The 27,461-nt window shown below is 33.1% G+C and overlaps 3 protein-coding genes across 5 annotated transcripts in view; 1 reads left to right on the forward strand and 2 right to left on the reverse strand.

Annotated features, from left to right (window-relative positions):
* Nucleotides 1-1,137: 1,137 nt before the first annotated feature.
* Nucleotides 1,138-5,982, reverse strand: LOC110426362 (uncharacterized). Its single transcript, XM_021441579.2, has 8 exons — nucleotides 5,567-5,982; nucleotides 4,499-4,783; nucleotides 4,065-4,124; nucleotides 3,754-3,963; nucleotides 2,987-3,105; nucleotides 2,804-2,901; nucleotides 1,802-1,926; nucleotides 1,138-1,718 (listed from the first exon to the last, which is right to left on the reverse strand). The coding sequence occupies exons 1-8, from the start codon at nucleotides 5,789-5,791 to the stop codon at nucleotides 1,557-1,559; spliced, it is 1,284 nt and encodes a 427-aa protein (XP_021297254.1). The 5' UTR covers nucleotides 5,792-5,982; the 3' UTR covers nucleotides 1,138-1,556.
* A 2,003-nt stretch (nucleotides 5,983-7,985) lies between these two features.
* LAF3 (Amidohydrolase family) lies at nucleotides 7,986-15,228 on the reverse strand. 3 transcript variants are annotated; one of them, XM_021441550.2, is made up of 15 exons: nucleotides 15,123-15,228; nucleotides 14,835-15,001; nucleotides 14,386-14,487; nucleotides 12,985-13,057; nucleotides 12,362-12,468; nucleotides 12,150-12,273; nucleotides 11,409-11,603; nucleotides 10,902-10,987; nucleotides 10,643-10,750; nucleotides 10,027-10,122; nucleotides 9,843-9,941; nucleotides 9,625-9,699; nucleotides 9,135-9,266; nucleotides 8,899-9,014; nucleotides 7,986-8,509 (listed from the first exon to the last, which is right to left on the reverse strand). In XM_021441550.2, the coding sequence occupies exons 1-15, from the start codon at nucleotides 15,199-15,201 to the stop codon at nucleotides 8,335-8,337; spliced, it is 1,734 nt and encodes a 577-aa protein (XP_021297225.1). In that variant the 5' UTR covers nucleotides 15,202-15,228; the 3' UTR covers nucleotides 7,986-8,334. The 3 variants fall into 3 exon arrangements, with proteins under 3 accessions (XP_021297225.1, XP_089641384.1, XP_021297226.1); XM_021441551.1 differs by lacking the exon at nucleotides 7,986-8,509 and having other exon boundaries at nucleotides 8,898-9,014; nucleotides 9,135-9,262; XM_089785258.1 differs by lacking the exons at nucleotides 12,985-13,057; nucleotides 14,835-15,001; nucleotides 15,123-15,228 and having other exon boundaries at nucleotides 7,987-8,509; nucleotides 14,386-14,404.
* An 11,715-nt stretch (nucleotides 15,229-26,943) lies between these two features.
* LOC110426457 (cytochrome P450 83B1-like) overlaps nucleotides 26,944-27,461 on the forward strand; it is a 2,158-nt gene continuing 1,640 nt past the window's right edge. The window contains 1 exon segment of the mRNA XM_089785246.1: nucleotides 26,944-27,461. This exon segment is cut by the window's right edge and continues 396 nt beyond it. Within this exon segment, the coding sequence (XP_089641372.1) occupies nucleotides 26,982-27,461 (480 nt within the window). The 5' untranslated portion in view covers nucleotides 26,944-26,981.

A 27,461-nucleotide genomic window follows, 5' to 3' on the forward strand; every position in this document is an offset into this window, starting at 1 on the left:
TCAACAAAAGAAATAATAATTTAATAGCTAAACCTTGTATCCTCATTTTTCCCTCTCTCCTTTCACTTCATTGACAATGCAGCCATGGTTGCCGTCACCCATTTTTATAGACCACATTCCAAAGCACTTCACTTGCTTTACAATTCCATTTTCATTTCGTTTCTGACTTGGGATTAATCTTAATCTTAAGCTTAAAATTATCATTATCCCAAGGTAATTAATATTATGTAATGAATTTCTGTAGGATATTAATATAATTTAGAATGTATATCTAATGATATATTATTGGGGTCACGTTGTGCTCTCATCTTTACCTCATTATATCTCAAGATAGCAAAATGTTAATTATCTAGTCTCTTGATATATATTATCGACCAGAATTTGGGCTTTAAGTTATGTGATTATTAGTATTTTTTTAGATACAAAAATAAAGCTGTAACAACTCTTGTAGAATTGGGTCTCTTCTCTTAATTAATATTTATCTGCATATCTAATCTCAAAAAACTAAATTCTAATAGGATAATGACAAAATAATATGAATTCCCACATGATTTATGTCATCTAAACTATAGTGATTATTTCGTATGATGTTTTACAGAAAAATACTGTATTGATTTTATTGGTTGTGAGATGATCAAATAAATAAAAAATAGTTTTAATTCAAGTGTTTTGATATATATATATATATATATCATAATTCTAGAATAATAAACTAGGTTTTATCATATTTGGCATTTTTAATTTAGTAGAAAATAAAATTAAAAAATTGAGTTGATATTTATGATTCTAGGAATAATAAATTATTGTTCCCACCAAGTCTGGGGCTCCTTTATTTGTTTCCCTCTAATCTCCATTTATCAGAAATAAAAATTATGTAATTTATTTTCACAAGCGGGGCCTTTGACAGGATTTTCCGGCCTGGCTTGGCTTGAAATATTATTATATTAATAAATATTTGATTTTAAATCTCAAATATACTTAAAAATAGAAAAACATTTTTTTAATATTTCCAATATAAATATGATTTAAATAACCAGAACGTGCTGCTCCAAGCCCGAATCAATCAAACCCGACTCGATCCATGAACACCTTTAGAGATGACTGAACTACATCAATTTGGGGTCCAACAATTGTATATATTACTCATTAAACACACCTTCCGATATAGGCTTTTTTTCTATTATTGCTTTGCTAAATACAAACATCATGAAAATGATACAGGCATTTACAAAGGTTTCTGGAAACAAAACTTTTGGTGCTGTACAGGGATAAAGAACTACTGAGCCTGAAACCCTCTGTCAAATTCATGTATGAACTACCTTGGTTGATGATGTTCCACCATGTTCAAATATTCAAGTGTCAATGCCTACGTTGCATCTCTAATTTCGGGTCCATCCATCTTAGGCTCTGTGCCGGCTTGTGTTAGGACCACGTTAGGGATCCCACACCCTTTTCCGGACATGTGAACTTATGTTCTGCAGACTAAACTCTAATTTGACTATCCATCTCAGAAAAGATGAGTAACAGTTTTTAATGTGGTACAACGTACTAAGGCGTTACCATGGCTCGGAGTTATTGCCGAGAAAATTTCTGACATAAGATGGCCGGGTCCAACCTTCCTCCATTGCAATGAGTTTGAGACGTACAATCAATTTCTGCACAGCATCTTCTTCTAGGCTGCTTACTGAATTTGCTGGCTGGTTTTCTGAGGAAGAACTCTGCAATAGTTTATTAAACCTCTTTAGTCCAGTCCATAAAATTTGAATTAAAATTCAGATATTATGTCAACTGTAAAATTTACCTTTGTGTCTTGATACAACTTGAGATATTTCAGAGCCTGCTCATACAATCCACAATGGTAAAGGAGAACACTGTAATCTCTCATTTCCTTTGGCTCAGTTTGTAGAAGAATAAGACGTTCGCATGCTGCAACAAGAGTAACAATAACATAATAATAAAGTAAGTACATTAACCTCAATATCACATTTCAAATGTATCAAGGCAAACAATTTCAGGAGAAAAAACCATTGGACAAGGGAAATAAAAAGATTTTTCTTACAGCAGGTTGGAGAAAATAAATTCTAAGGTAGAGGAGGAGGACAAACAATATAAACGAGGTAAACAAAACATTGAGCTGACAAGAAAAAAGAGAAGGAAGATCAAATGCTTAGACTGGAAATAGAGCAAATAATCTTCTTAGCCTTTCCATCGCCAGAGAAGAGGACAATAGAAGGCAAGCACAAAAACACGCTTCAACTATCCTCCCATTCTATTGATCTTTGATAACATGTTCATTTCAATTGACACAAATCGATCCTATCCATACGTTCCACATAGTCCTTATTTCTAACTCCAACAATTTAGAAAACTGAGGCAGATCATACTCCTATTTCCTTTATTTTTCTAAAAAGGAAATTATTGCACATTGGCTGATAAAAAGCATGCCAAATTGGCCAATTAGTGCCAGGTTCAGCGCAAACTACACTCAGGTTGTTGACATTCCATGTCAATTACGGAAGCGCCATTTGGGTATTCATGGGAGGTTGCATCACGTTATTTTGGTTTGAGTACACTTCGTTTGCCTTCATAGAGAAGGCACTTGTTCTTAGATATTCTGCTTAGCCAGGTTTGGGCTATGTTGGGTCCAGATCATTCACCTTTTAAGTCAGATTTGGATTAGGTTGGTCAGGTTTTGGGTAGTAGATTTAGGTTTGCTTTTGCCACCTCTAGACTATCATGATCTAACATTATTACTAAAATGAAAAAGAATTTACTCCTGAAACATCATCTTCTAAATACATACCAGCCAAAGCACGCCTCATATCCCCAAAATGCACACTAGTCCAAACACCCCGCTCTAGCCTATGTTGAGCAGCCTTTGCAGATGCAAGCTGATAGCCACTACAAGAAAAGAATTGTAAAATGATAATCTGGAACTTCAAAAGCACATATATACACAGATTATACTGCAACACAGATTAGATACCTCTCTTGAATGCCATTATATTTATCAATACAGTTAGCAGCGTGTGCTGCCCTTAAAAACAAACTATCAGCATGATCATGTTGAAATGGCCAGAAAGCATCCTTCAAATTTCTCAAAATCTGCAATCGTGAAACTATTTGATAAGAACAAAATAACAAAAGCAAAAAGTAAAACCAAGTAAAAACAAAAAAGGGAGAAGATGCAATATACATGACAATTAGATCAAAGAAAAATGCCAAAGTTGTTTATATGGATAATAAATCTACCACAAGTACCAAGAAAGAAAACAGATAACCCACTAGATGAATGTTATATTGGAACTCTTCATATTGCACATAATCAAAATTTAAACCAAACTACCACACCAGTTATAATACCACTTAAATGTTGTTGAGATCTCAAAAATGCCACCATTAGCTTCTCATGAAACATAGGAGAAAAGAATTGCAAAAGAGAAAGGAGAGAATTAATCAAATAGTTTGCAATCGTTTCACATATCAGTTTCGTCACTTCATTGTACTGTAAAAAGCACATGCAGACATAGTACAAAGCTGATATCCAAGTTAGCATCCAGTTTTTCTACTTATGTTCCTCTTTTGTCCCCATATTGTAGCTATTAACAAAAGTGAAAACACAATACACAAGATACAGTAAAAACTTACTGGAAAATCAATAACTAGTATTTTCTTTTCACTTCACTTAGATAGGATCTAAAAGATAAAAGTAAGAAGTTAAAAACATATAAGGGCCAAAAGTGTAAATGTCACCTCCTCCAATAGCATTTGTACTGTCATTATGTGTGGCTCATCAGACTCTTTGCTTTTTTGCTTATCATAGGCTCTAGGAAGACCATGAAGATCAAGTGGGAAAAAAATCTCAACATCAAAATCCAGAAGGCCCCACAAGCGAAGCATTTTCAGGATCTCTGAATATATAAGAGAAAGCATTACAGCAGAACCTGAACGATGTGTCAAAACCTGCTCAAAACTTAAGATTCATTAACAAAACAATCCTTATAAAATAGTATGCCCTTCAGAAAAGAACATAAATTCATATAATAAAAGGCTATCTTTCATACCGAGTTAAGATAAAGGGCTCGTGGCTCTGCTTGATTCTTTGCACTAGATCTTCGGAAGCCCTAAAGAAAAAAGTGAATCCATGGACCAATTAGAAAAATACGATTGCATTAATAGCTAGAATTAAATGAAGTTAAAAGTATTAGATTGATTTGCAACTAAAGAAGATGGAACGCTTCATTTTGGTATATACAACTAAAGAAGCATAGTAGCAACAGTGTCAAATACAACACATTCCGCACGACATTTACTGAAGAAAAAGTTTGTGTTACCCAAAATGTTGCATAATTCCTCGAGTTCAATAGAGTTGATATAGTTAGTCAGTAGAATTGGAAAAATTTTGTTTGTTATAGTGAATGGACCTGAAATTGAAACGAATAACACTAATAAAATTAAGACATTAAATTATGAGCATTTAAAAATTTCTTGTAAGTACCTTTTTGACAAATAAATATTTCTCTATGCTCTCCAAAAAGTTCTCCCGTGACGACCTACATGATGAGTTATAGTGAGAGCAGTAGCCCATGGAAAGATCATCCAATCTTTCAAGGAAAGCATCCACCGGCAGAGGAACAGAAGAGTGGGAAATTAGAGAATCATCCTCCGCTGCTATGTAAAGAGCTGTTCTCCCCAGATCAACACATCTATTTATGCTAATACTAGTTTCCCTCTCGATATCAGATAATTTCTGAATTTGCAACACGAAACCCTTCCTCGCCTCCTACTCAAAAATCAATAAACTTATAAAATATTTGGTACAAACTTTAAAAGAGTAACAATCAAGCTCAAAGTTAATACATCACCAAAATTGCCATTGATCTTTAAGTCTTGTGTTTCTTCTTTTAATACATACAAAAGCCCATACAACTTTAATAAAGAACCGCGAAATAAAACCCCACACCCAGGCTCCCCAAGTTTCGAAGCTAAAACCTTCAAATCGAAAACTTTGAGTTCTAATTGTTACAAATGTCCCTTAGAGACTTGTATTCTAAAATCACTACAAACCTTCCTAAAAATGTTTATTTCATTTCACATACGTTTCTTTTCTTGCTATTTATGGCATTCAGGGTGGAAAGCACAGTTCTTTAGTAATATCCAAATAGATTAATGTCACCCAAAACAAAATTACCATACTGTTTAACTTAAAAAGAAAAAAAAAGTCATACCAAAATAATCCACAAAAGGATCAAATTTACCATAATCGAATATTCTTCAAATCTACCAGGGAGACAAGAAAAATAGAGAGACAATTTAAATAAAAAATTTTCCAAATTAAAATTAAAAATTTACAATTTAGTCAACATTGATTAGAACAAAAATCTTAGCTGAATTTAAAAAAGAAAACTCGATCATAAGAATGGAAAATAACTCCACCACTAAATTCATCATAACAATGAGATGAGAGGCAAAAGAAGGGGCAATCATATCAAGATTTTTCCTAAAACTGGAAAATTAACCAATTTAAAAATAAATAAATAAAATCGTAAGAGAAATGAGAGAGTACTCTGGCGTGAGAGGTATCGATTCCCGTGGAGTCGAGAGCATCGTGCAAGGCGGAACTGAGATCGGTGGGAGCGCGCTGAGGGGATCCGCTACGGCAAACCACACGGTGACACGGTGGAGACGAGGGACGAAAGGAAGGACACGGCGGGAATTTGGCGAATTTAGAAGGAGAAGGCATGGGAAGAAGCCAAAGAGACGACGAAGAAGCTGCGGTTATTGAGCTCATCGCTGGTTCCCAATGGAAGCCTTCTTTTTTTTTTTTTTTAAACAAAACAAAATGGGAGGGACAAACAAAGTATCAAAAATATCTAAACGATTGATGTTGAATTTGTTTTTGAGAATTACACTGGATCGAAATATTTTTTTTTCTTTTTTGGTGAATTTTAGTTTAATTATATTGGAAAATGACGTTTTGGATATTAATGATTGAGGGACGAAATTGAAAAAAAAGAATTTAGAATTTTACTTTAATATTTAGCACGTTGGCTCTATCGTTTTTCAAAGGACTTATTGGAAGGTTCCAACCAGGAAAATTTATAGGAAGGCACCGGCTTTTTAAAGGGAAACTTACACTTGGGTGTGACGGTATCAAAATAAATTAATAGTCAGTCATTTCTTTTAAAAACTATTATTGGATAATGTAACGATGTTAAAGTGTAGTCGTCACACCCAATCTAAAAAAACATGCTAAGGAAAAGCCATAATTTATAAATTCAAAATTAATCTCATCTCTTATTATTGTAATATTAATAATACTTTACCTTAATCAACATTGCATTAACTCTTTCACACAGAGATGAGATGAAAGAGATTCATCTTAGTTCGGATTTATTTCAATGTTAATATAAGAGTCTCATATTAAGAGTTGAGTATATTTTGATATCACTTGTCATGAGTTTATACTTCTAAATTAAACAATACGCCTATTAATTGAAGGAAAGTTTTTTACTTATGCACTTAAGACCTATCTAATGTTTTACTGAGATGAAATCCGTGACATAATCTTACCGTTATCAAGTATAATAAAAAATTAATTAAATTATTCAAAATATCTTTTGATAAAAGTAGGTACAAGTCATTACAATGTTATGTACATTTTGTAGATATTTTAATTACTATAAACTAATATATATCTTATTATGATAGGATATAAAAATTATTATAGCATAATATAAATTTCGTCTGAGTTATAATGTACATAATAGTTTCCATAAAATGTGATTTAATCATATATACAGGATACATTATAGAATTTCTTGTATGTTTTAATTATCATAATTTCAAATTTTTTGTTATTTTGAGATAAATCAAGGTAAACTAAATGTGTAACAAAATATGAAAGAGAAGAAAACAAAGTCGAAGATGAAAATTTAAATTATTATAATGTTATATACATTATGTTATAAAATAATTTACATATTACTTAATTATTATTATGTACAATTTATTTCCAATCTAAACTTGATTTTTTGTAGCATGTTAAAAGCAAGAGCAAGGAAGGTACTTTCGTTTTCACAATAAATATCTCATCACACTTGAAATACATATCACATAAATTACACGTGATTACACCAAACGGTATTTATTTTAGTTAAAGCCACCCACCGACCATTACTTTGTAGCATCTCACTACACCCAAGTGTAATTTTCCCTTTCTAAATTAAAAACAAAATGAGTGTCACAGTGTAATTTTCCCTGTCTGTCCACCTTTTTTTGTCACATCCTTTTATGCTCCGAGCACAGGGTTGGCAGTATGTTCAACTGAAAAATGAAAATATCAAAATGGTTAATTAATGAAAAGTTAATTGAATTAGGAACCTTGGCCAAAAAAAAAAAAACCCCCAACAATCCCAATTTTGATACTTCAAAATGATCTAATATTGACTCAAACTCAATTATTATTTGCTATATTATACCTATCAAAAATTTTTTTGTATTAGCAATATTAGCTATGAACTTTATATGTTAATGAAAATTAATTGAATTTGGTAATTTGTTGAAAAAAATCCAAACTCAACCTGAACCTAATTTTGATTTTGCTCAAAATGATCTATTCTCAACTCAAACTCAATTATTCATGACTAATGCTAATTGAAATTTAATAGTAACGGTATATTTTCTGCTACTTAAATCAGTAATTGAAATCTAAATATATTGATTCAATGCGTAAATTAATCTTAATGTCTTAGATTTAAAAAATCAAAATACGATTAAGAGTTCTTAAAATTTTGATAATTTTAATTTAAGATAAAATTATTTTAACGGATTTAATTTTCGATATATTTTTTTTAAAGACAAAGATAAATCAATCACGTCCATTGACTTATAAATATCACTTGTCTCATTATATGACACTTGACATGACATTTGATTTAAAAACCGAAAAACATGTGTGAAAATAGACATGACATTTGATTGAAAAACTCAAATACGTGTGTGAAATAAGACTTCACCTAGGAGGGATTAAATTGCTAATAAAACAAGTTATAATGTTAAAGCATGAGATGATTTCACCAGCATCAACCCTAAGTTGAAAAATACAGCATTATATTGGTAGGATCATTACAAACCCTAGCAATTTTAGTAGTCCAAAGTTTCTAACTGATATCATACAAAGCTGCAAAATTTTCTCCCTACCAGACAAGATGCTGCTGCATTCCATGGTTTTCATCACAGTTAGTAGGTTGCCTATATGAGCTATTCATCTTATGAACTGTCCGGTGCATATTAACAGCGTGTAGCTTATCGATATTGTGGCATCTAAGGCTTTCATGGATACACCTGCATACCACCAACATACGTTGCCTCAACTGATGCAGATCCTTCTGTAGCAAATTCATCCCATGAATCAGTAGACAGAATGACAAAATCAGCCAATTTGCCTGTTGATAAAGATCCTATTTCGTTCTCAAGAAAGCATGCCTGTGCAGCTGAAATGGTGTGCCTGTCATGGTGAAAGTGTGATTACTAATGGGGGGAAAGCAAAGTATTGAGTGAGGCGCAGGTATTAGGTAACCGAAATGAATAAAAAGAAACAAAAGAAAAACGAAAAATAATCATTAACATTTACAGTATGAGAAGCAAATTATGAATGAGAAAGGCAATGCAAAATCCAAAGAGAAAGGTAGGAATGATAATCAAGCGCATGCACTTGAACACTTTCTTTTAAAAGTTCGAATGACTTTCATTAAGGACGGCATTCATTTCAATTATGATATGGAATATGGTTTCTTTCTCGAGGCCCCAATACTAAGCAGTGGACAACAAGCTTTTAATATATAAAAAATATATAAGTACGCATCAAAGCAATAAAGTGGTGTCAGTGTTGCTTACGCAATTAAAGCATCATTCAGTGAAAGGCACTCAGATGGAATCCAAGCGTTTTCCCAACCAGAAGGAATTCTTTTCATTGCTGTTCTTATAGCATGCATAGGGTAAATGCTAGTAACCTGAAACAACAGAAATGATCTGAGGTGAAGTGAAGAGCATACTGAAAATGCTTTCTAAGAAAATGAAATAAATGGTGGAAACTATTAGAAAAGAAATATTCATGACAGGATATTTCTCACAGGCCAATCAGAACCTAGCGCCAACAGTGCATTGCTTGATAGAAGTGACTGGAAAAGATATGATCCCTTTTGAGCCCTATCCACCCCAAGCTTTCTGATCGCAGCATCAGCATCACCGAGCAAGTGATCTGGCTGTTGAATAGTATGATCAAACCATTTTTCAAAAAAGAAAAAAAAAGTATCATCAAACCAAAATTATTTCCAGTAGCATTATATAAGAGAATTTTGTGGCTATCAATTATGTCGTAGGGTATATATTTCATGCATCCTTCTTATTGAAGTTCGATCACCCTCACATGGATGCATCTAAAATTTCAAGTTTTTAGCAGATGATAAGAAAACAGAATGCAAAAGTGCAGATGGAATTCATGGTTCAAACATGAAGCGCACAGCAGTTAAAAAATCCAAACAAATATGTGTTCACATTTCATAAGCAGCCTCTTAGTATAAATAATAAACATCTAAAAGTAGTGATGAAAAGAATTAAAACCTGTACTGATGCAATAATCCCTTGTTTGCCAAACCGGTCTGCTGTCCCAGGGGCCAAATGCTGGGCATGCTCAATCTGAAAGCATTTGTGCCCAAAATAAAATACCAATGATTTATAATAATCCTAATTAAAAAGGAGACAACCCAATCCCATTGAAACTGAAATTAGCTTTTGAGTGTGCATGTGGCCAGAAAAATTCTTGAGATTTCAACCATTACCCTAAATCTCCGATCCCTCTTTCCATTTGTTGAGGCAACTGATTCATACATATCCAGGATCAAGTCATTTGCTCTATCACCTATAGCATGGATAGCAACCTGAAATAAATTAAAAGTAAAGTAAGCTTCTGTAACTGATAAAAGAGTTCACCTGAGAGAGCCAGAACTATTAACCATGGGTGACCTGAAGCCCAGACTTGTCAGAAGCCATTGTCATGTTGAAGAGACTTTCAGATTCCATAACTTGTAAGCCAGAATTGTGAGGGTCATCAAAATATGGCTACAATATAAGAAAAATGTGATAGCATTAGATATTAACTTGCAGAAGAGGTAACCGTCCTTCCTTCTTAATGCCAGAGAAGATGGAGAAGCTGATCCACTTTAATCATACAGCCTCTGCAAATCACCTCCTTAAAATAATAAAAGATGCTAGTAAAAGCAAACACGAGGCTCCTCTTTAAGGTTTAAGTAATGAAGCAAATGTATCTCATGTTATGACTTCACAATATCTAGTTTGTACAAAAAGGAAATTAAAGGTGCTTAGACCAATGTAATGATTCAGTCGAAAGGCACCTTAACTAATTCAACCAGTCGGTCAATCAATAAGATATAATACCTCATTGCTTTTACCCATTAATGTGTCCACTTGGCTTATCCTTTATTTCAGTAACATACTTTTCAATTTATCATCAATTCAGATATTTTGTGCTAACGAACTATCATAGACATCTGATAAACCGTCTGCATATGTGAATATGATTTACCAAAAGGTCAGTGAACACAAGTTGTATGGTTCTCACCTCATGGAAGAGAGCACTATTGGAACCCAGAGATCCATCAACAAAAGCTTTAACACCACCCAAGTAAATCCAATTGCTCAGGGCATGGCCTGCTTTATGAATTACGTCCTGATATGACAAAGAAGCCTCATAAAAAAACCAAAATGGAAAACGAAAAAAATCTGAGAGGATGATGTAAAACAGAAGGGTACAAAAAACTATAATCTCTAACAGGGCATGCTATTGCACTATGAAGAGAGAAACTGATGAGAGGTCATACATATAACCGTGACCAGGTCTCCATTGGAAAAAATAAGCATACTCTTATTATCATCTTCCCTGAAGAATCAGCCCATTGAAACACATCTGTTCAAATAATAAAAAAGCACAATTATAAATTGGAAAAAGGTGATATCATTTTCCAAAGGTTTGCATTTGAAGGTTTTTTAGGGCAACTTTCAGCTCATGCCAACATATGCCAAAATCAACTTTAAATCCTGGAAAGGATGAAGGAAATAATTATGAGGATACTTTAATGCTGATCTGTTACATCATATCATAAAGAGCATTTTAAATACCACTTGAAGTTTCTCATATCATTTTTAATTGGTTTATTATTTTCTCCACAACAAATTTTAAAACAGGTCTTTTATCTTAAAGCAATGGCATGAGGCCATTCACATGAAGAGCTAAATTATTTTGAACAACATGCAGGACAGGAAATACAATTAATAGTTTCATTTAATTTGATATTTACAATGACCCCGCAGTCTATTTTAAGTGAAACCTGAAAAGTCCTTCCAGGAACGCTCAACTGGTGCCCCAGGAAAATATCTCCCAAAATCAACAACAGCTGTGACACCCCTTGTCAAGGCAAAACTGCTAGCTCTAAGCATGGCTTCCCTCCTTTCATCTACAGAGACCTCTGGAATCCTGGCAAGAATAAGTTCCATTGCAGCATCAATCAGCAGACCTGTAGGTTCTGCATAGTCATGATGGCAATTTCATTTAAGCAACAAGTTTGTAAACTGTTAACTTAGTTACATTAAAAAAGAACCTAAGGAAATTCATAGCTGGGCATTACATACATTACCAAACTACAAGCACATGTGAGGCACCTGTAAGATTAATATTTACAAAATTATATGACATACCAGGCTTTATTTAGTGAAAATATGCCTGCCATGACAGTTGATCTGGTTAAAACAATGTTTGTCAAATTTCTCATTCTACACAGCTAAAATTTAAGAAATTATAGAAAGTACTTATGTAGAATCTACATAGTCAGAAGAGCATACAGCAGTCTATTTGTTAATACATGGAGGAGCAGAACAAAATTTGTTGAGACAAAAGAATCAAACCTTCTTTTTAATATCTGATATAAAAAAATGAACATTATATCCGACAAAAAGGAATAAGAAGATTAAACTATATTCAAGTTTTTATTTAGCTTTCAAGGGGGAAAATGCTGTATGTGTCCCACTAAGCAATATCAACCCTAAAACCGGAAGCAACTAAATAGACACACCTCCATCAGAAGTTCTCATAATTGTTCCACCATTTGGATCTTTAGATAAATTAGTGACTCCAGCCAACTTTAGTGCCACAGAATTTGCCAAGCCCATATGACCATCCATCCTTGTTAGCCAAACCTGCACAACAATATATTACCATGCTTGATAAAGAGAGCCCCCTATGCTGATATAAATAGCTAATGTAAATCAAACTACAGCGTCTTACAGGATTATCAGATGTGACATCATCTATCCAAGATGCCACTGGCAGTTCTCCTCCCCAAAGATCATTGTTCCATCCACCACCCAAAATCCATGAACCCCTTTTGGCTTCTATAATTGTTTGTAAGAACCAGGCAAGTAAAAGAAGTTCTATGAGATTTAGAAAAGCATGTAAGAAGCAAAAACGCTTAAAATAACTTATTGAACAGAATCCACCTCCCCACAGTTAAGTTCTGACAGTTTCAGAGGGATGGATGATCTCAGTCACAGGCCATTAGTGGGTGTGTAAAAACAGAACTAATTATGCTTCTTGGGACTAGAATAGAGGTTTGTATATTTGTCATCCACAATTTACAGCCTCAACTTTCATATTGAAAGCTGAAATCTAAACTTCACTGTAACCATTATGATTAACAACGTTGAGACATAAAGCATTATTTCTAAAAGAAAAAAAAGATGTGCAAAAGGAAATTAACTAATTTTCCAAACTGTCTAGAGGCTACCTTCAGGCTGTAAAATACATAGGTCTTACATAGGTCCTAAACTATGTTAAGCTAAAGAATAATTTGGATGGTTCTTTTGTAAAATACAAAATTACTAAAAAACAATTAAAGAGCAGAAAGATACTTAGTGCTGCTTCTTTCACCGTTCTCACAACTTCATCTTTCTGATTTACACCTTGGAGTTGTACACGCACCATCTGTTTTACACTAGAAAATCTCAACTTTGCATAGGTATATATAAACCACAACTACAGGAACAGAAGCAGATGCTCTCAGTAATAGAAAGAAAGATTAAGTTAGAAGCAAAGAACCAACTTTCAAAGTTTGGTGGCATAATTTTGAGGAAGCTATCCAGAAAATTAATTATGGCTTCGAAGTTTGCTAATGAAAGGGTATGGTGTGAGACCCCCATCTTTTATCTATGGGTAATATTGGATGAAGATGGGAATTCATAAAGAAACCTAAAGGGGCAATGAAAGACAATGAACTCTTCTTCTGTCTTTTTTAACAACAGCATGGCTAGCTATTAAAGAGGACACCTTTAATATAACCAAAGGATTCAGAAATTAACTGAGCATCACTACAAGCTGCTGTGCTCCACCACGTATCAAGATCTAGAAACGGTGCCTGTTTTTAAATTTCTGTTTCTATCTAGCAGCAGCTGCTTGTGAGCATGTCATATACACTATTTCATGTTAGCTAAGATCGTGACTCTCTATAGAAATAAAGGAAATCAGACACAAACTTTTAACACATAAAAACTTATTAAGAAACACTACAATGATGAGCTCTTGCATGGAACCATAAGAAAACAGAAAGATATAAAAATATGAAACACTACCTAAGAGCTCTAGAATATCAATAAACATCACAAGAGAGGTTGAAGGAAAGAATTCTGGGACAGGAAAAACTAATAGAAAAGGCTTCCCAAGAACCTAAGTTTAAACTCCAAAACTGAAGTGTTCCAATCACTTGAGAGTCCCACATTCTTCCTCCTCATAAACTCCAGGACAAAATATAACCTTCCAAGGAGCGGAGCTTCAATAGCATTTTTTAATTAGATAGTAACAAACTGAAAAATGCTTTCTACGTTATTAATGAACCAATGCTAACAAAAAGCAACACGGAGAAAACATTTGGCCTGACCCTATAGGCTATGATCCCAAATCCTAACCTAAGCAATGCTTGTGCAACTACATCAACGCTCACTGGGGACACAGATTAACCACATGAATGATGGACGAGTTGTAAACGTAATTACTACATATTGCTTTTATGTTTTGTTCAGACTTATCAAATATAAAGGCAGACTACTGTACATAAAGCAAAATGATTGCATAGTAGTATAATACCTTTCAAAGCACGCCCCTCATTAAAACCCAAATTTTAACAAAAAATAGTCCAGAAAAACTTCCAATGTACATAGTATTAGCTCAGTGAAAGTGAAAAGATCCCTAATTGAAGAACTGGAAATATGGAAGGCAAGGAAAAAAAAACCATTTCAGTAGGTGGAATTTCTAAAAACCTGAAGTCCTGCAAAAATCAAGTGGACGTGAGAATCGATAAATCCAGGTACCACAATTTTTCCTTCAAGATTCAGCTCTTTGGTGCCATATCCTGACAAATCCTGCATTCAAGTAATTAACAAATTTAAGCAGGAAGATGGTTTTCAAGCTTACAAGTTTGAAATTTTTTAATTTCAAATGTATAGCATTATTCAAAATAAAAATCTACGTTGGAAATACTACTAGTATTCAACAAGAAAAGCAGCTAAACAAGCTTGATAAATGGGCAAAACAAAAAAACAATAATGTAACTTATGTCACTACAATAGCGAAGAATAGCCCAGAAGTTCATGCGTTTTCAGAAGAAAACATAAGAGCCAGTAGCCAAAGAAAAACCCCACATGCAAAATTCAAAAAAAAAAAAGAAAAGGGAAAAAGGTGTAGAAAATAGAAGAAAAAGAAAAACAACCTGAAGAGAGGAATAGCTGCCAACACGGAGGATTCTACCGTCACGAATAGCCATGGAATCAGCAACAGGAAAAGAAGGGTCACTTGTGAAAATGACCCCATTTTTAACTATCAAATCAACTTCTAATTTAGTTGATGGAACCAATGAAGCTCTCCATTTCAACCAATCTGACCAAAAAAAAAAAGGAAAACGCTAGTTAAGCATCAAGATTAAGGAGAACCCAAGTTGGTGAATTGTGAAAGGAAGTGGAAAATTAGGGGGAGAATAAGAGTGTTGGGTCTTAGTTACAGTTGGAATTGAGGAGATGGAAGAAGAGAATGGAAAGGAAAATGGCGATGGAAGCTGAGATGACAATGAAACGATTCATGCTTCCCTGGTATGTTTTCCCTCTGTATCAGCTTTGTTTACTGGCGTTTAAATAATTATTATTGATTAAATTATATAAAAAATAATTTTAATTATTATTTATAATTTTATTTATTAATTAGTATATTATCCTTGTAAAGTTCAAATCTTTTTTCTCATCATTATAAAAAAAAAAAACTTACATGCAATGCAAAGTCGTGGATGATGCAAAATGCATACATCTATAAATATACTATATATTTATAACTTCGTTATAACATAATTGTTATTTACTCTTTGATTTTAAAATTATTATTTGAATTAATAAAATTTTGAAATATAAAATTAAGATTTTATTAACGTTTTAGTAAAAATTGTAATTAAATTCTTCACTTAAGAAATTCGATTTAAAAATACGACTTGGAAATACAATTTTTCGCATCCCAAAAAAATTCTCCCTCAGAGTAATTGAAATAACATTTTTTTTGTTTATAATTAATTTCTAACTACTAAATTGATTTTTAATTTTCTATTAATTAATTAACCATATATATATTATTTTTTTTAAAAAATAAAATTTAAAATAATTATTTAAATTACTGGAGTATTGAAATATACAATTAAAATTATCTTAATGCTTTGGTGTAATCTTAATTAAATTCTTTATCTAAAAAAGTCAATTTAAAAATGCAAAATCTCATTTTTGGACAAAGTTCTGTAATCGGATCAATTCAACAAACACACTTTTATTTTTAAATTTTATTTTATTATATTTCTTTATGTGTATGACTTTTTAAAAAATTTTATTTTTCTAATACATTAATCAATAATATTATACCTAATTTTTCATATATATATATATATCTTCATTCGTACATTATTTGCTATTAGACACAACTGACAAAACAAAATTAAACGTTTAAAACGAATTTGCGCAAACAAGGTTTAAACCCAAAGGCACAAAAAAATAAAAAAGAGATAATCCAAGTGGAGTCCTGGGCCCAAGCAAGGCCGAAGTCACCTAGACCCGATGGCAATGAAGTGGGCTTAGTACAGCTGAACTCCTCAGGCCTTTCCGTCTCACGGGCAAGTTGGCAGCAATGGCACTCCGCTGACATGGCAGCTAGTGTCTTCACTTTTCCGCTTTTCCCTTATTTTTTATTTGATTTTTATTATTTTATGATTTTTGAAAATTTTATTTTTTTTGGCTTTAAAAGTTAACAATATCTAATTAAAAATCAAACTCAGATTGATTTTAAACTTCAAAAGTTCAAAATGACTCAATTTTAATTGAATTTACAATCAAGCCTGATCCAATAGCGTAATATAGAAATAAAATAAAATACCAATAAATAATGTAAAAATAAAATAAAATAAAATAAACTACAAGGATGAAAATGAAGTGAGGTGTGTAAAAATAATTTTAACACAAATCAGAAAAGAAAATACAAAGGCTTTTCTTTTTCTCCCGTAATTATTTTGTCAAAAATGAAATATTCTATTGGACTAGACTTCCTATATGACTGGAAAATTAAAATCTCATAACAATATTGATGAATACCAACATAAATGTATAAAATTTCACTTGGTAACTGGTCATTCCATATATAGAGCCTTGATTCCTTCAATAGCATCCTGATCCAAATCCTTGGATATTCCAAGCCCGAGGCCTGGGTACATAATGCCATTCTCATCCGAGGTGTGCTCCAAAGCAAGAAGGTGTCCAATTTCATGCATTCATCCATAAGTGGCCTACAATTACCAAGTTGTTTGTTTTGCTCCCCCTCAATTGCATAAATTTGACTAATACTAATCGTTTGATGAAAATTTTGTTAGAAATATATATTTAAAACATGTTTTTTTTTTTTTGAAAAACAATTTATTAAGCTACATAAACCAGGAATTCCATTGCAAGTCTATTGCTTGATTAGCATAGACTTCCCATGGCATAAAACATCTGGTTTAAGAAGTCACAACTTCTTATTGAGCTGTGTTTTTTTAATAATTTAAACTAAAAAAAAGTGATAAATTTCTTGATGATTTTCGTCTTTGACTATCTTTCTTTAATTATTACACACCAAAAAAAAAAAATCTTTGCATGAAGAAATTAAAGCCCCACGCACGTTCTTACACTTAATTTCTGGCCAATAGAAGAATTGAAAAAGTAAAAAAGAAAAACACTAATAACACCCACCATAATCATTAATATAATTTTTATGCCCTTTTGCCATTAAATTTTAGAAGCCTTGCTTATATTTTCTTGTGATATGAAGGAACTCCTGCTCTGAGCAATTATTAATGTGCATGTCTTTAAGCCTCACAGATAAGTTGTTGCCAGATGATACAGAAGCTAAGCTGACTTTAAGCAACCATCAATTTGGGGATGTTGAAGCCCAACATGCAACTTGTTCCTTGCAAATAAATTGTTGCAATTTTGAGGAAAAGAAGTGTATGGCTATTGAAAATAGTTTCTGTTTTGGTGTGAAAAACATGGATCAATAAAGGTGTAGAGCACGCACAACTTCTTCATTACATTCTTTGACTTATACAGACAAACATTTAAACATATTAAAATGAGATTTACGAGCGGTAGCCTTCAGTTTTAATTTTTTTATTATTTTATTTATAAAATTTGAGATATATAATTTTGTCACCTTTAATCAAACCACTATCAATCTATTTTTGAATTGTGGCAAGCTGCCTAACTTATTGTTTAAAACCATCAACTAACTAGCTTCAATCCTTTTTTGAGTCATTTTATATTATAATTTAATTTTATTTCAAAAGTGATTAATATTTGCTTCAAATCCTATCATTGACTCAATCCATTACCTTGTATCATCATCCTTTAGCCACTCCTCAGAATAAGTCAATGCATGAGATATTACACCTGTTCACAGTAGGAATACAATTGTTATGATAGATTAGATAATAGACATGCAAGGCAACATGTAGAGATGTTTGTTTATGAGGAACCATGTCGCAAATGCATATTGAATAGGTTAGTAGCCACATGGCAATCTACCAAAGTAGTGAATGCAGGCATTGGGGTTAACATAAATAAACCAGAAATGGACATATATACCTGATAAATATAGAAACTCCAGCTCACTATATTTTCCCCTTGTAGACACTCATTTTTTTTTAAAAAAAAAGGGAAAAAAATAACTAAAATAAAAAATTAAAAAAATTAAAAAATTAAAAAAAAGAAGAAAAAAATAATGAAGGAAAGAAAAAGATGAATGGCCGGCTGGGCATGGCACAAAGCCATACCCAGTGTCACAAATTATGTTTCTTAGCTTAAGTATGTGATAGTCTATACTATACTTGAATGGACGCTTCCACACAAGCCAACCAATAATTTGATTATATTTGAGCAAACATTAATAATAACCACAAATTAGTTTAAGGAAACACAATATTGAAATCATAGGGCATAACAAATGTAATCTATGCAACCACTAGAGCCATGTAAAGAAAATATTTTATTAATATCGGGATAAGTACAAAGGGACCAATATGCACCATCGTTGGGACATAAAGGCAGCATTAGATGGTTAGCTACAAATATACCTTTATTAGTGAGGCAGCCCAATAATCAGTTGATTGCTCACCCCCTATAAAGAGTTAACCAGATTTTACAAGTATGTCACAAAAAACGTTACAAGGCATGAGATGGGAACATTCCTTCCCTAAAAGGTTTTCTCCCTAAAGACTTAACAAGCATTTCTAAATATGTCAGCAAGTCTCATTACAATGTTTAAAGGGGGACGTTTCCTTTGAGGGTACAAAGGAATGAGCCTCTTATACAATTCTACCCTGTCATGGCCCTACACAAGGTTGGCTTATGACCTCTTTCTCTACTCAATCTGTTAATGTCTTTATTGACTAGTTGACTTAGAACACTTTGATTTTCTGCTTAAAGACGTAGACATTAGCTTCCTTCTCCCAGATGATTTTATCTGTCCACAAATATTCCCATTTCACCAAGTGCTCCTGTATTGGCCGTCGGTTGGTTATGGTCGTTCTCTTCATAAAGATCTCCTTTACTCAGCGTTGTGATGGTGGTTTTCATGGCTTAACTCTTACTTGCATATGCTAGATTTGCATGGAACAGCTTCAGGTTGTTGACGTGAAACACTAGATGCATCTTCATCCACTTGGGTGGATCAATCTTGTAGGAGGTCTTCCCCACCTTAACCGTAATCAGTACTGGGCTTTCATATTTTCACATTAGTCATCTATCTTTTTTCCTTAGGAATTTGAGTTTTTCAGGTACCAATCTCACTTGCACAAAGTCCCCTACCTTAAAGTGTTGCTCTTTTCAATCTTTGTCTATATACTTTTTCATACAATTGAAGGCTTTCTTTAGATAAGCTTAAGCGATCTTAGTATTCTGTTTCCATTCCTTAGTTAAGTTAAAGGCTTAGGGGCTATTTTCACTATAGGATTCCATCGAGGTGTGGGGAAGTTTAGGTTGTTGCCTAGTGACAACTTTGAAAAAGGTTTTGTTTATGGCGAAACTTTTCTGCTAATTAAAACACAATTGAGCCACGTCTAATAGATTATGCCAGTTCTTTTGGTCTGCTTGTACAATGTGTCGCAGATATTCCTTCAACAGTTCATTGAAGTGTTCCGTTTGACCATTTGTTTGTGGATGATAACTGAAGGAGATGTTAGTTTTGACCCTAATAGCTTGAAAAGCTCTTTCTAAAAAAAGCCAGTAAACCTTAGATTTTTATCATTGATAATGCTCTTAGGAACACCTCGGTATTTTACCACATGTTTGAAAATCGTATAAGCTGTTTCTTCTATAAAGCCAAACTTCTATATCGGGAAAAATGTAATTTACTTTGAAAAACAATCCACTACTATCAAAATTACTATCATATCTCTCACTTTAGGAAGTTTTACTATGAAGTCAAGAGAAATGCTTTCCCACAGTCTGGTACTAGTAATGGTTCGAACATTCATATTAGCTTTTTTTTCTCCACTTTGTCTTGTTGGAAAATAAGGCACATCTTGCTATAATCCATCACATCCTCCTGTATATGGGGCTAATAATAACCTTGTTTTAGTAATGCCATAATGCGCTGCCAACTGAGATGTCCTGCATATAGAGTGCCATGACATTCCTGCATCAACTTTTGTCTCAGCTTTCTAACTGTTAGGAAAAATATTCATGGCCTTTTTGTCAGTAAGAGTCCATTTTCATCTAAAAAATACTTGGACTTCTTGCTCTCCACTAATTTCATGATGGTAACGGCTTAGGGATCTCGTTTCAAATTCTCTTTAATAAGGTTGAGAATGTTCGTAGTTACTCTACTTGCTGTGATAAGAGCTATCACTCTGAGAGCTATGAATTCAATCTTTCTACTAAGGGCGTCTGCCACTTGATTAGCCCTTTTAAACTTATGTTACAAGTAGAAATCAAACTTGATTAAGAACTCTTGCCATCTTACTTGTTTGGTTGTGAGTTTCAATTAAGTGAAGAAGTTATTGATTGTCATATTGTTTGTGTTAATTGTGAATTAGGACCCTAGTAAGTAGTGACGCCACACCCATAAGTAATGAATTATAGCTAAGAACCTTTTTTCTTGCACTTTGTATCTTTTGTCAACTTTATTTAGCTTTCGACTTTCAAATATGACTAGATGTCCTTCTTGCAGTAATATTTTTCCAAAAGTAAAGCCTGACGCATCTATTTGTACTTCGAAAGATTTTTTAATATTTGGGAGTGTTTGGACAAGGTTTGTCATCACCATTTCTTTCAAGTTTACGAAAGTTTCTTGGCATTAAGGTGTCTAATCCCATTTTTGCCTTTTTCTAAGTAGTTTTGTAAGTACCACCACTCTTTTTGAATACCTTTCGACAAATCTTCAATAATAGTTGGCCCTAAGAATGAATGAAGTTTAGTCATATTCTTAGGAGTTGGCCACTCTTTAATGGTTTTCACTTTCTGTATATCCATCTGAATGTGACCTTGTTCAATTATATGGCTTAGGAATTGAATTCAAGTTTGCACAAATGTGCATTTCTCTCCTTTCATGTACAACTGGTTGTTTCATAACCTTTGAAAGACTTGTTGTAAGTGCCTTTGATGTTTCTGTATGATTGAACTATATACCACAATGTCGTCTAGGTAGATTACCACGGACTTGTCCAAATAATCATGGAAAACCTGATTTATTAATGTGCAAAAAATGGCAAGAGCATTGGTTAGTGCAAAAGGCATAACAAGAAATTTAAACACACTATACTGTGTTATGCAGGTGATTTTTGGTTTATCTCCATTGGCCATTCTTACTTGATGGTAGCTAGATCTCAAATCTAATTTTGGATAAGTACTTCGCATGACTCATCTGGTCAAAAAGATCTATTATATGAGAAATTGAATATTTATTCCTTATTATGACTTTGTTCAAAGCTTGATAATCAATGTATAATTGCACACTAAGAGTAATTCTATCTCATGATCAATAGCTCGTCGATGTGGTAAGACCTTAAGTAGTTGTTTTGGCATCATATCCTAAAATTCTCCCTAAACCAACTTCACTCCAATGGGTAACTTATTTGTGTTACCTTTGCCTCTGTAGTTGAGCATAGCCACATAAGATGACTTTCCTTTTGCAATCCAATTCTTGAACTAGATAACTAATATGACCCTCTTCCCACTCTTGGGTATAATTGTAACTAGTACCACACATGGTTGTTCTCCGAAAAACATTATGCAACTCTCAACAGGGCATGTTATGGTATGTGCTTTGATTTACCCAAAGTCTTTCTCGACCTTAAGATCGTATCTTTTTGCCTTTTTGGGGTGATGAAGGTGTCGGAAGCCCCCTGTGTTGAGCATGGCTTTGGTCTTTTTGTCATTCAACAACACATCCTCACACATGAGACCACGTTAAGGCTCTTTCTTCATCTTTTCTAGTTGCACTTGTAGAGCACTAAGAAACCGAATTAAACCCATTAACGTTGACTTTTCCTTAACTTTCTCAACTAGGGTTTGGAACCAAGGTGCTTCCATGTTAACAACACATATTGCATTAAGAGCTACTCGATATGGGTAATCATCTACTTGATGAAGTTCATTGCATAAACAGCAAGATATTGGGGCTCGAGGTTTAGAGCCTAATGGCTTAGTTGTTCTTAGTTGGGGTGTATCTCTAACGGATAGTCTCCTTTCTCCTCCCCACTCAAGGTTTTGTTACCTCTTAGAAATTTCACCCCACTATTGAAGCTCGAGCTATTATTTCTTGACGGAAGGTCTTTCTTTATGTTTGAGTTATCACTATAATTAGTAAGATGTTCAGCAGCTGCCATCACTAAAGTCAAATCTTGCACCTTTTTTCGCTACAACTTCATCATCGTCCATGATTTCAAACCTGCTAGAAAATAGAATAACTTATCTTTCTTAGTCATATCCCTAATATCCAGCATTTGGGTAAAGAAGTTCTTCACAAATTCTCATACTAACCCAGTAGGCGTCAACTTTCGCAGCTTTCGTCAAGTCATATATTCTACATTCTTAGGGAAAAACTAATTCTTTAGTTCTCACTTAAGGTTTGCCTAAATATTGATGTTACACTCGCCTTCAATAAATTTGGAACACCACCATAACTTTTCATCCCCGACAAGATACATTGCGGCTATCGCCACCTTTTCTTCCTCCAACTTTATGCGCACAACTCAAAAGTACTATTTAATATCAAAAAGGAAATTCTCCAACTTTTTTTCATTTTTGGGCCCTTTGTATTGCTTGCGCTTTAGTGCTTTAGCCTTTTTCCTTGATCTCTTAAGGTTGCATTGGTATTACCTATAGCAATAATCAAGAGATTTACTTGAGCTTTTAATTCTCGAAACTCGCCTTAGAAGGTACTTAACATATACATAGTCTCATCACCTAGGGTATTTATCATTTGGGATAGTTTCCGCTAGACTGTCTCAATTTTATTTATTCGCTCACTTGGGACCACCTAAGTTTTTATTACGACCACCTCAACCTTTAATTTATCAATTCTCTGATAAGCCTTTGGTGCACTTCGCATGGTCATCATGTTTGCTCTTTCACTTAGCACGTCTTGCATATGCTCTTATATCAATTGTCACGAATTATGCTCATTCACTTAAATATGCGATAGTCTGTATAGTGCCTGGATGGACTCTTCCACACAAATCAGCTAATAACTTGATTATATCTATGCAAACATCAATAATAGCCACAAATTAGTTTAAAGAAATGCAACTTCGAAATCATAAGGCATAATGAATTCCATATATGAAACCATTAGAGCCATGCAAAGAAAATGTTTTATTAATATTGAGATAAGTATAAAAATACCAAGATGCTCCATTATCGGGTCATAGGGGCAACCTTAGATAGTTAGCTACAAACAAATCTTTACCAACGAGGCAGCCTAACAATCCGTCGACTGCTCACCCCCTATGAAGAGTTCACAAGATTTTACAAATATGTCATCAAGAACCGTTATAAGGCATGAGATAGGGACATTCCTTCCCTAAAGAGTATTTCCCTTAAAGACTTAACAAGCATTTCTAAATATGTCAGCAAGTACTATTATAATGTTTAAAAAGGGAACATCTCACCAAAGGATACAAAAGACTTAGTCTCCTATACAATTCTACCTTGTCATAGTCTCTTATACAATTCTACCTTGTCATGGCCCCATACAACATTGGCTCATGACATCAAGTGTGAATTACAGAAGAGTGCAAATGCACCCTACAAAAATGAGTGCGAGCTGCTACGGGGGCACAAGTGGCCACCTCCCAATACCTTTAAAGGTAGCCATAAAGCTAGCTTTTTGTTCTCTCGATGGAGAAAGAGGATTCAACAGAAACCTTAAGAGAGTGAAAAAAAAAAGTTGAAGGCAAGAACAGAGAAGAGGAAACCTAGAAACTAAAAATCCTGAGTTTATCTAGCCGTCGAAAACTGCAGCCCTTTCCAAAAACAAAAACTTTAAAGCCACAATATCAAAAGATAGCTAGAAAAACTAATATATATATATATATAGAGGGGGAGAGAAATAAAAAAAGAAAATTTAAACCATAGATTTACCGACACGAAGATACACACCAAAAAATAAAATGAAGAAAAAACCCAAAAGTTGAGTAGGATCGGTTGAGGGGTTGGAGGATATGCATGGCCATGTCGCCAAGGGGAGAGAACGGTAAGGTTTTAGTGACAGTGATGGTGAGCAATGTCCTGAGAGCAAAAGGATTAGGTTGTCATCATTTTGGGAAAGAGTTTACAAAATGAGAGCCGCATGGTGGAGTGAAACAATAAGGGAAAATAAACCAGGGTTCTAAAAAAGGATTTTATATTTGGGTTTGCTAAATATAAGGTGTCCAAAACACCATTGTCTAAGGAAAGCGAGAGCACAAAGAAGAAAAAGCCATGTAGTGCCTGAATGGCGTTGCTTCAAGGAAGCTCAGCAAAAATGATGCTGTTGATCCTTAAAAAGGGAGGCTTGAATCTAGACTTTTGAAGTTGGCCCACCATAGAGAAGAAGTAGGTGGCCCAATTTTTTTGATTGCATTGAGCCAACACCACTGACAAGATCCAGTTGAACTTGGGCCTTAAATATATATATAAAATAAAATATAATAATTTTAAAGTTAGTGAATGATAGTAAAAAAACTAATGATGAAAAATATATATATATTATTCAAATAACCGATGTTCGAATATTTATCCGAGACGTGAGAAGTTGTAATTTCGGATAAATTTTCTTAACTGAAGGATTTTATTTAAACTCCACCAGTATGATAGAAGTGTTTTAATTTTAAGTCTCAATATTTTAATTCAAATAAAATATTTTTTAAAAAAATAAATAAAAAGAGATTAATAAAACAAAAACAAAACAATACTAAATATATGACATAAATGACGATTGATATCAAAATTTAATACATGTCATCATTACATCATTTTGATATCCTTGCATCCATTTAGATATATTTTGTATGTGAGTTGTGGTCTTGATGATGGGACTTTTTGAGGAACTTGCGAAGGCAAATTCGCTCAAAAAATTCCCTAACTGAAAGGATACCTACAAGTTCCACCAAATGATGGGATGGCTTGAAGAATGTTTTTAATAAGAGGCTTTTACTTGTACTAGGGTTTGCATTTATGAATATTTTCATCCACAAATGATTACCCCAATGATAAGATTTGCTTGATAAACTTGCGATCGAAGGCAAGTTTTCTCAAGTAATTCCCTAAGCGAGAGAATATCCTCGAGTTCCACTGGTATGATGGGTGGATTCAAGAAATATTCTCAATAAAACGTTTTTATTTGACATTTATCGAGTTTTATGCCATGCATTCCATAATTGTATCATGTGCATGCCACACAACCTTTCTTTAAGTTTATATATAATAAGTTTATGTAAACAAATGTATATATATATTTATAATTAATAATTTCATAAGTTATAATTTTTGTAATGTTAGCACAAAATAGAAAGTAAGTATATTTATATTAAAAGTATATATATATAAAATAGTAATTATATTATTTATAAATTAACTCAATATATAAAGTATATATATTAAAAGAGATTTTAAGTTGATCAATAATCATACTTTCATGAATTAATTTAATTAACTCTATAAGTTTGTCCTAAATTACAGGAAATTAAAAAAAATAAGTTGCAAAACTATTTTAATCTCATAGCCTCTTTTTAGGTATATATATTATTATAAGTTTACATGAACAAAGATAGATATATATATATATATTACAACTAATAATTTTATAATTTATAGTTTTTATAAAATAAAAAATAGAAAGTAAATATATTTATATTAAAGTGTATATATATAATAGTAATTATATCCCTTATAATATGATATGATATTCTTATTGTTTTAAACATAACTAATGATCTAATGGTTTTTTAATTTAAATATATTAATGACATCACATTAATAATTTGACTAACAATCATATATCATTAATATATCTATAAATTTCTATCAAAATGAATTGTTCATAAAATTAGTAAAAATATGAAGTTTTTTCATCTTTACACAAGTTCAAATCCAAACACCAATAAAATTTTACATATTTAATTTGATTATCTATTATATATTATATAAAGAATAATAAAATATTATATAAATGGGTGTAGGGTTCAGGATTGGGGTGGGTACCCGCTTAAACCAAGATATTAACATAATCAAGTTCGAGTAGCGAGTACCTAAAGGGTGGTACCTAAACCTTATTCGAACCCAGTACGGGTATTAAAATCAGTACCCAAACCCATCTCAAACCTGATTATATGAGTAGTAAAATTTGACTATTTTTGTTCAATTATTACACAAAAAAATAGTTACACGAAGAAATTAAAGCCCCAGGCACGTCCTTTTACTTGATTAGAATTATTAGTACGTGTAAAAGTCTTGAATTTCACAAACAATGATTATTAGTACGTATAAGATTTCTGACTTTAGTTTGGTACGTGTAAATGACGAGCACTAACTTGGTTAGTTATAAGTCTTTAGTTTGGTACGTGTAAACGACAAGCACCACTTGGTTAGCTATAAGTCTTTAGTTTTGTACGTGTAAACGACAAGCACCGCTTGGCTAGCTCTAAGTCTTTAGTTTGGTACGTGTCATCAATCTGCTTATTGATTCCCAAAACATTTCCTTCTAAAAAGTAGTGTATAATGTTTGCACCTAAATTTGGGCAAAGTCTATATAAAGAGGACTTCTTCCTCTGGATTTTTGCAAGTTTGAGTGAATTACTAAATCAGGAATTCACAAATTTACAATGGAATTGTTGCTTTTCTTGGTTATTCTAGCTCTCCCTATCTTGATCCTCTTCTCTCTCAAAAAACATAGAAACAATCCCCCTGGTCCCCTTGGTCTTCCCTTGATAGGTAACTTACTCCAGCTTACCAGTTCGCCAGCCCTTCATATTTATCTTTGGAAGCTTTCTCAAAAATATGGTCCTCTAATGTCTTTGCAACTTGGTCTAAGACGAGCTCTGGTTTTTTCTTCAGCAAAAATGGCTGAAGCCATCTTGAAAACTCATGACCTTGATTTTTGTAGTAGGCCTCGTTTCCTTGGCCAGTACAAGCTGTCCTACAATGCCTTAGATTTGGGCTTTTCACCTTATAATTCTTATTGGAGAGAGACTAGGAAAATTTGCGTCGTTCATCTCTTTAATCATAATAGAGTGCTACTTTATCATCCGATTAGAGAAAGTGAAATTGCTCGCATGATCGAAAAAATATCCAAATCATCTTAT

Source organism: Theobroma umbraticum, unplaced genomic scaffold (assembly GCF_002168275.2).
Source record: "Theobroma umbraticum cultivar Fairchild unplaced genomic scaffold, ASM216827v3 scaffold_55.0, whole genome shotgun sequence".
NCBI classification, from domain to species: domain Eukaryota; kingdom Viridiplantae; phylum Streptophyta; class Magnoliopsida; order Malvales; family Malvaceae; genus Theobroma; species Theobroma umbraticum.